The sequence below is a fragment of the Tupaia chinensis genome, unplaced genomic scaffold (genome assembly GCF_000334495.1).
Source record: "Tupaia chinensis unplaced genomic scaffold, TupChi_1.0 Scaffold000082_1, whole genome shotgun sequence".
Classification (NCBI taxonomy): Eukaryota; Metazoa; Chordata; class Mammalia; order Scandentia; family Tupaiidae; genus Tupaia; species Tupaia belangeri.
The window spans coordinates 585,131-594,819 of record NW_006159543.1 but is presented as its reverse complement, the minus strand read 5'-3'; the positions used below and the strand labels follow the sequence as shown (position 1 = coordinate 594,819).

Below are 9,689 nucleotides of genomic sequence, written 5' to 3'. Positions count from 1 at the left end.
TCAATGAATATATTTCCTGCAGCCCCGTAGCACCCTGTACCACTAAACCTCTCTGGGGTATGGCTCTTCTTCAGAGAGCTTTCATCCTTCTCCATCTGCAGTCCATCATTGGAGATCTTCAACTTTTTGTGTGTCATTTTGGGATCCAGTTTAAACGGTTGGCCTGAAAAAGAATAGAAAAAAAAAAGAAAAAGCATGATGAAGTATTTATGAATTCTACTCCCATTCTCCAGAACAATCACTATCAGGAAAGCCTTGATATGATCATTCCTGGGTCAATGTAAGTTAGCTGCTGTTTAGATGACATTACAGAAGCAGTTCAGAAGCCACAGTTTTCAATAAGGTAAGAATAGAGGTCAATTTCCCATAAGACAACCTTCATGGGGGTATTTATTTTCCCTCTGTGGAAAACAATGTGCATTATTCATATAAGCATTTTGTTAGAAGTTATAATCTAAGCATACAAGGAGCTAATAAGCTGCCCCCATCATATACTATCAAATTAAAAGGAAACTCTCAAAGTCTCAAGTTCTAAAATATGTTTTGTTCTTTATTTCAGTGGGTGGTTTGGGATTTGGGCAGACTTTTTAAAATGAAAAAAAAATTACATTCAATCACTGTGTATCATTACAGCATACAAAATGAATTTTCTCAGTGTGAATACACTGTATATTAGTCCATTCTAAGATATTACTATACGCATTATTATCAACAGATAATTTTCTGTTTTTGTGTCCCTTATATGTTTTGCTTCTTTCTTTTTCCCCTAGATTTCCTCCCTCACATGCTCCCCCATTTCTTTTCTTTCTTTCTTTCTTTTTCTTTTTTTGGAGAGGTTTTTGCTATAGGGCGTGTGCACTCACCAGACAGACAGAGAGAGACAGAGAGATAGAAAGCGAGAAATCATCCCCCAGGGGGGATGGCCACGCCACAATCCCTTCTCCTCCATTCTCCTCTTGGGATCTTGGGCACACACACACATGCACCCGGCGTGAATTCAAGCCACCAGGTCCGGGAAGTGAACCGCGGTCGACTACATGGGAGTCCAGCGACATAGCCATTACGCTAACTGCTGGTCCCCCTCCCCCATTTCTCACCCTCCTCCCACACTGTCTATAGTATCCACAGTTGCTCTCCATGCTTTTATACCTTCTAATCTTTCGGTTTCTGCCATGGAGTGCAGGCATTAGGTATATATTGAGTGGGGACATACAATACCTCTCTTTCACAGTCTGTCTTGCTTCACTTAGCAACAAATCCTCCATATTCATCCACTTCCTATCAAATGCCAGAGTCTCATTGTTTTATGGCTAAGTAATATTCTGTAGTGTATATGTGCCATACTTTTTCAATCCATTCATCTGTCTGTGGATATTTGGGTTGGTCCCATGTCTTAGCAATTGTAAATAATGTCATAATAAGCATGGATGTGCAGGTTCTTTTCTAGCCAACTGTATTCCCATCCTTTGGGTAGATACCCAGGAGTGGAACTGCTGCATTATATAGTAGTTTTGTTTGTAGGTCTTTGAGGAACCTCCATATTGTTCTTCATAGTGGCTGGATAATTTATATAGAGCCCCCTTTTCACCACAGCTTTGCCAGCACTTATCATTCTTTTTTTTTAAATTTTAAATCTTAAGACATTCTGATTAGATTTGGGAAAACTTTAAGGGAATGAGTATTGTGATGCTTGAGGTGAGATAAAGTCAGGTGAATTGATAAGGTAATTGCTACTTAGCGGGCAGAACAAAAAATAAAGCCTAAGAATTCAGCAACATAACACTTGTTTCCCCATCACAACTGGGATGTAATCAACATATAATTAGGCAACTTTATTGGAATGACTGTTGCATTATCAGTGATCAGAGAAAACATTTGTTATATTGATCATTCACAACATAATTCCGTATAACCATAAGACAAAAGCATTGTTACTGGGGCTGTTGTTGGGTAAGGCGACAGCTTTATTATACAAACTGCTCCTGTGACAGACACTGCTGGTTAACACAACACCCATTCCAAACTTTTATCTTTACCCACTTTCACTATAGAGATGGGGAAAGCTCAATCTTCCAGCCTCCTGTGCCCCTAGGAGTGGCTAATTAAGATGGAAACAGAAACACAAGTCAGACAGAGTAAGGGAAAATCCTAGGAAAGTTTTTGTTCCAGTAAAAGGGATAGTCATCAGATGTACTAACCCTGTCTTCCTTCTTCCTATCTTGAAAGGAAATATGACAGTTGGAGGTTACAGTGTCTATCTTGCAACCATGTGGCAATTGACAAATAACAAAAGAGAGAAGGAAGTTGCCTCTCTTACAATGTCAGAACTGCTGCTGGAGCCCTGAACTGAGTACTTTCATATTTCTTGCTATGTGTATGTGAGAACTAATACTTGTTTAGCTACTGAGAGATGCTATTTGTTAAGCTAAATTAGTTGTACTTCCTATTATTTGCGATCAAATACATTCCTAATATATACACCTTCTCTGCAGTAGGATTTTACTGAATTATCACAAATAATACTTTTACTCAACTGTCTCCTAAGCCTTGGGGATGGAGTGAAAAGAAAAACTCTTTACTGGGACCAGCAGTTGGCGTAATGGCTATGTCGCTGGACTCCCATATAGTTGACCGTGGTTCGAGCCCCAGACCCAGTGGCTTAAACTCACGCCGGGTGCGTGTGCGTGCGTGCGTGCCCAAGATCCTGAGAGGAGGATGGAAGAGAAGGGACTGCGGTGTGGTCATCCTCCCTGGGGGGTGATTTCTTGCTTTCTGTCTCTCTGTGTCTGTCTGGCGAGTACAAGAAAAACTTCACTAACCTCCTCTCAATCTACCAGCTATTTCATGTATATCCCCATATCCACAAACTTCCCAGGAAGTACTAATAAACCCCTTGCCCAAAGCACAAACTACAATGGTAAAGCTCCTCTACCCCATGCAGCTGTTTTCATGCCCTGCTGTGGGTGCCTGCTCAGGCTAATTGTACTCCTTGGCATGGAGAGGAAAGCTGATCTTTTCTTTCAAAATCACGAACAACGTACTGTTTGTTTTCAGTCTGGTAGGCTCACTGTTCCGGCTGCCTGCTTGGTTTATGGCTTTAACAATGAAGATGTAGCGTGTCCCACTCTGGAGTCCATGCACCGTGTAATGGTTCTGTTTAATGTTGGGCACAATCATCCAGCTATCCACTGAGTTATATAGGCCTGTAAAGTAAGGAAAGACAAAGACATAAGCAGGTAAGAGGAAAGGATGAAAACACACTGAAAATGCATCAGAAGTCTCCCCACCCCAAACTGAATTGATTTTGTTTTCTTTTGAGTGTTAGACATAATGAGATGAACCAGGACTTATTATCCCACTCTGTTTCTTTTCTCCCACAGAGCTAGGCTTATGCCAGGCTCCTTGCTTCTGACAAAGGAATGCAACCACTAGCAAAAGTTAGGATGTTTCATTTTTTCTCCCCAAATAACACAGGAATGGTCACTATACAAAATCCAGAATCATCACTCTTATGGAGGATCTGTATCTTTACCCCAAATTGTCCACTCCTCAAAAGCCGAGTCTGGTCTTGTATGGATGGAATGGTCCTGTGCAGAGCATAGAAATAGGGAAACTTGGAGCTGAAAGGACACCTGGACATCATATATATCCTCATTTTACAAATGTGAAACTAGGTTGAAGAAAAGTGACTTGCTTAAGACCACATATGGTTGGCGATAGTGCGAGAGTAGAACCCTGGTATCTTTTAATCCTTATCCAATGTTCTCTCCACTACATTACAATTACATGGGGGTGGACCAAAATATTCCTTTGTCTCTGTAAGGTAGTGAGGCTTTCAAGGCTTCTTATCCCACTTTCCCATCCCATCTTCACCCTTACTTCCCAAACTAGCTGAGCTCCAAGCTATCTATCATAAGGAAGTCAAGGAGATAACATGATATCAAAGTGAGACATTATCTCCTTGTTCTGACACTACACATTTTTAACCCTTCCCAGCTCTGATTCCCATTTGAGGTTGGATAGTCTAGAAACACATTATTGTCTGGAATATTCTCTCTTCCCAAGTAGGGAATGAAATAAGAATCTTCATAGTATAAACATTGATTTAAACAGGGGTAAAAAATACATAATTAAAAACATATTTGGCGGGCTTCCTATAAAAAGGAACCAACAATCTAGCCTGTGGATTATCTAGATTTCTCTCTTCTATTATCTGCTTCAATCAGTTTACCACTTTTTCGCCACACTTCTACAGAGGGTGGAAAAGAGCTAACAAGGACAATGAGCAGTGAATTAAGTCTTCTGTGAAGCTCTAGTAAGGGATTTAGTAATGTTGAAGATTGAAAGTGCTAAGTCATGAGTGTTTCACAAAGACCTAATCAAAAGGGTGTTATAATTGATTTGAGGACAAGTAGAAAGAGCCTAAATTAAAATGTCAAAAAACATGAATAATAGAGTACAAGCAGGTCTGCTATAAAAAGAAGAACTGGTAAAGATACCCTGTAATTTATATGAAAAATCAATAAAGATAAGAGCCAGAAACAATGTTTGAAGCCTTGCATATCTATGTACCAATGCATGGTATGAATCACAGACTGCACAGAAAATGTTAATACAAATAAGAAAATACATAATCTTCCAGATACACTTCCAACAATAAGAAAACAAGCCATAATAGACTTTGCAATGAAGTGCTATGCAGTTGTGAAAAAAATTTAAGGAAGTTCTCTATGAAGTGATATAAAATGATTTCCAGGATATATTGTCAATTGAAAAAAAGCAAATTGTAAAAAAGTACATAGCATGCCACTTTTTTGAGAGAAAGAAAGGCAAATAAGCAAGCATGCATATATTTACAATAATAACAATAGGAAGGATAAACTAGAAAACAATAAAGGTGGTTACTTACAAGGTATGGGGCTAGGGAACAGATTGAAAGGATATGGGAAAGAATGACATTTCTTGAGTGTACTTTTTCATATAGTTTTTCTTTTAGGAAACACATTGTTGATTTACAAAACCAAACATTTAATTTTAAAACAAAGATGGGAAATGTGGGGACTAAAACTGGAGACAAACTGAAATAAATGAACCCAGCTACATTTTAAATGAGTAATAAACCATACTAAAGCAGTGGAGACAGGAGAAGAACTGCAAAAAAATCCTGAAGTATGTTAGGAAAGTTGTTTTTGTAGTGGTATGTCAAAGCAATTCTGTAACTGTTAGGAATGAATTATGGGATTGAGCTAATGAATACATATGCATCAATGTTGTTAAGCCAGAATTCTCCCTGTCGAAGAAGGAACATACAAATATATAAAGAAATAAAGCACCCAAAGAGAATGGACTGGAACTGGAGATGCTGATATAAACTCATGATTTCTAATATATGCATATGCATGGGTACACATAGACATATATGTGTATGTATATGCATATATATGTAGAGGCATGGATGTTTATCTAATACTTCGGTCTTTAATATCATTCTCCCACTAAAAGGAGCCATGATTTCTTGAGGGGAAAAATGTCTTATTTCGAGGCTGAAACAGAATAAGGTCAAAATGAGCCTATGATAAGCCAAAAAAAAAAAAAAAGAAAAAAGAAAAAAAGAAAGAAAGAAAGAAAGAAAGAAAAAGGGAAAAAAAAGAAAGAAATTAAGTGAGGAAGTGCTCAAGAAAATGATGGGAGAATATCACGAGAACCCAGGAGGACCTGGGAAGGCTCCCACTGGCTAAATCTGGAGAATTTGAGCACCAAAATAAGCAAAAGCAGTAAAAAAAATTATAAACTCTTGAAAAAAAAAATAAAAGAGAGAGATAGAGAGAATATATGAGTCCATACTGATAAATAAATAAATAAATAAATAAATAAATAAATAGGGGAAAACCAGTAGTCGGGCTGTTGCTTACAGGAGAATACCAAGTGTCAACTTGTAAATGCTAGAAAAACACCATTTTGCAATTATCATAAAAGAGAGTTGATCAAACAAGAATCATTAATTGATGCTGAAACGGTGGGGTGGGGGGATGAGATGTATTTGATGAGGAAGCAAGATATTTTCATGGTCTTAAAGTATCACCACACAGATTTGCTAGTGACAAATGAAAAAACAGTCACTATACAGTGAAAAATTAGACATCTTGACCATATGATCAAAACTGACATCACCAATGAAGGACAAGTAGGCATCAAGTCCCTTCAGATATGATACCCCAAGAAGGACACAACATCATTTATCAGTATTCCAGTTGTGAATACATAACCTGAAGATAATTGTGAGAAAACTATGAGACAAACTCAAAAGGAAGAACCATATAATAGAGAAATTAAAAAAAAATTGATGTTGGGGCCAGCAGATGGCGTAGCAGTTACATCACTGGACTCCCACTTGGCTGACCACAGTTTGAGTTCTCGACAAGGTGCCTTGAAACTCATGCTGGGTATGTGTGCATGCATGTACTAGAGGAGAAGGGATTGCAGCATGGATATCCCCCCTTGCGAGGCTGACTTTTCACTTTTCCCTCTCCCTGTCTCTGTCTCTGTCTCTCTCACTCTCTCTGGTGAGCACATGCACCCTAAGGCAAAAAAAAGCACTATTAAAAAAAGTCAGTGTCATTAAAGAGAAAGAAGGGCTGAGGGAATGCTCCAGATTAAAGAAGGCTAAAGCAATATGATGATTAAATGTAATACCTGATCTTAGACTATATTGAACAGCACTGAGTTCTTCACATTTAATAAAGAATATTGGAATATGAATGGTCATTTATATAAAAGTATTGCATTAATGTTAAATTTTTCAGACTTGATAACTGTAGTGTGATTATGTAAGAGAATCTTCTCATTCTTAGGAAAAACTTGAAGAAGAATTCAGGGGTAAAAGGCCATGATATATGTAATTTGTTCTCAAATGGCTCCAAAACAATAAAGAGAGTTAGAAAATGCTAGAAAGTGATAAAGGAGCGACCAGCAGGTGGTGTAGTAGTGAAGGTGCTGGACTCCTATACGGCTGACCATGGTTCGAGTCCTGACCTGGTAGCTTGACAATCACTCCAGGCACATGAGCATGTGTGCCCAAAGGCCCAGGAGGAGGTGTGGCAATCCTCCTTGGAGAGGGGGGTTGGTTTCTCACTTTCTCTCTTACTGTCTCCCTCTGGCAAGCACACATGTCTTATGGCAAAAAACTTAAAAAAGGAAATGATAAAGGAAATGGGGCAAAATATTAACAATAGGTGAATCAGAAATAAAGAGTATATGGGTGGAGGGACCAGCAGTTAGCGCAATGGCTATGTCACTGGACTCCCACGTAGTTGACCACGATTCACATCCCGGACCTGGTGACTTAAACTCATGCCGGGTGCATGTGTATGCATGCCCAAGATCCGGAGAGGAGAATGGAGAAGGGATTGTGGTACGGCCATCCCCCCTTGGGGGTGATTTCTAGCTTTCTGTCTCTCTGTCTCTCTCTGTCTCTTGCCCCCTCCAAAAAGAAAAAAGAGAATATAGATGTTCTTTGTGCTAGTCTTGTGACTTTTCTGTGATTTTGAAATAATTTCTCAATTTAAAAGGGTAAATAATGTGGTCCTCTTGGTATCATTAAGACTTGGTGAGAAGGAACTTCCGATTGGATTATGGTAATGAAAATATATATCTTGTTCAAAAGGAAAAGACCACAATACTGAGATCCATAAACCTGAGTGGAAATGTGTGGTGGAGAGTATGGGTATGAGAATGAAAAGGAGAGGAAACAGAAGTTATAGCTTGATGGCAGTATGTAACCAGTATGTTACATCACCTGGGCAGACAGGTTATAGCTAATGCTTTTGTCAGGCAAAGTACAAAACTGAAACAGAGGAACGATAATACTGTAATCAGGAAGACAAACATCTAACATCTGCTGGAATTCTCCAGCTAACAGCATCATCTGAAACATATTGGATGTGATCATTTCAAATCTTGTAATATGTGCAAAGAAAGTTAAAAATAAAGAAGGAAGTTGCAAAAGTAGGGGGGAGGGGAAATACTTTCCAGACTTAATTCTAACCAACAAGGATGAAAATTGTGGATAAGGAAAATATGACAGGGTTGGCCTTGTAGCACAGCAGTTAAGCATTGTACATAGAAAGCCCAAGACCCATATGGTTGACTGTGGCTCAAATCCTGGCCCTAACTACTTAAAAATCAATGCCAAGCATGTGTGCATGCATGTGCAAAATTCAGATGGGTTGGAGAAATGGAGGAAAAAGGATTATGTTATGACCATGCTCCACTGAGGGTGCACACTGTTTCTCTTTGGTGAGCACACATGTCCTCTGGCAATAAAAAAATAAAATAAATAAAAGGAAAAGTAATACTCAGAACCAGAGTTCAGTCATTAGTGGCTGGCCAGACTGGTAAGTAGGATTGGGACCAAGTATCTCCACAAATATTTGTTTCTAATAAAATAACTACCCATTACCATCCAAAATTTTGCTACAAGGCACTGCCCTTGTCCCTGCTCTACTGGACTTTTCTATCAATGATTAGAGAAAGACATAGAAGGCAGGACGGAAGAGAAGGGAAATATATTAGAAGGTAGAATTTGGGGGACCAGCAGATGATATAATGGTTACATCACTGGACTCCCATGTAGTCGACCACAGTTCAAGTCTCAGACCCAGTGGTTCAAAACTCACACTGGGCACACATGCATGTGTGACCAAAATCCCAAGAGGAGAATGGAGGAGAAGGGATTGAGGCATGGCTATTCTCCCTTTGGGGTGATTTCTCGCTTTCTGTTTCTGTCTCTCTCTGTCTCTCTGGTGAGCACACACACCCTATAGCAAAAATCTCTCTCAAAAAAAGAAAAAAAATAGAATTTGGATCCAAAGGAATTGGGCATGCTGGAATGAAAAGGCAAAACTAAACAGATAAAATGTAATAAGAATAAATTCAAGGTGTCATATTTCAGTTTAGACACTCAATTATATTATATAAATGTAGGGTTTTGAGTACATAGGGATTCCAGTTGACTATAGTTCAGTAAACAGTAATAAATGTGACTGCTAAACATAAGATACAGGGCAAGGAGGCATCAGCTGATACACAGGAGAAATAATCCAACTATCCTATGTAGTGTTCAGAACACTTATGGAGTATTGCATTCACTTGTTTTGATAGTGCATTGTATAAAGCACTTTGACAAACAAAAGTCTGCCTATAAAAGGAATACCATGATGGTTAAGAATCTTAAAACCGTGATATGTGAGGAACAATTGAAAGAACTGAGGATGTCTAGCCTGGAGAAGAGAAAATTTAGAAGGGACATATGAGCTACCTAAAATGATTTGAAGAATTGTTATGTGAAAAATAGATTAGGCTTGTTATTGAGGCCTTTAGTACCTAACTAATAACTGTTGTTTAATTCAGGGAACATTAACTTTGAAGACTGCCAGACTTCCATTTCAATTTTCACTCCATTATTTGTAGCACTGTGACCTCGGGCAACTCACTTAATCTGAGACTCAGTTTCTTAATCTATAAAATATAATTAAGGGTGGGCCTCAGCCTAGTGGTTAAGAAAACTGGATTCCACGTGTCTGACTAGGGTTTGAATTATGGCCCTATTGAGGGGGTCCTTTTCCTTCTCTCTTTCTCTTTCTCTCTCTGAGGAGCTCACACACTCTCTAGCAACTAAAAAATATTATATA

General features: G+C 38.7%; 1 protein-coding gene across 4 annotated transcripts in view; it reads right to left on the bottom strand.

Moving 5' to 3' along the window:
* The window catches only part of MID2 (midline 2), a 123,042-nt gene that overhangs the window by 7,017 nt on the left and 106,336 nt on the right, over window positions 1-9,689 (bottom strand). For 3 of the 4 annotated variants that reach the window (XM_014585697.2, XM_014585698.2, XM_027769690.1), the window contains 2 exons: window positions 3,042-3,203; window positions 17-163 (listed from right to left, as the gene is read on the bottom strand). In XM_014585697.2, coding sequence (XP_014441183.1) covers window positions 17-163; window positions 3,042-3,203 — 309 coding nt within the window. Of the gene's footprint in view, window positions 1-9; window positions 164-3,041; window positions 3,204-9,689 lie in introns of all 4 variants that reach the window. The other variant, XM_027769689.1, reaches the window with a different exon arrangement.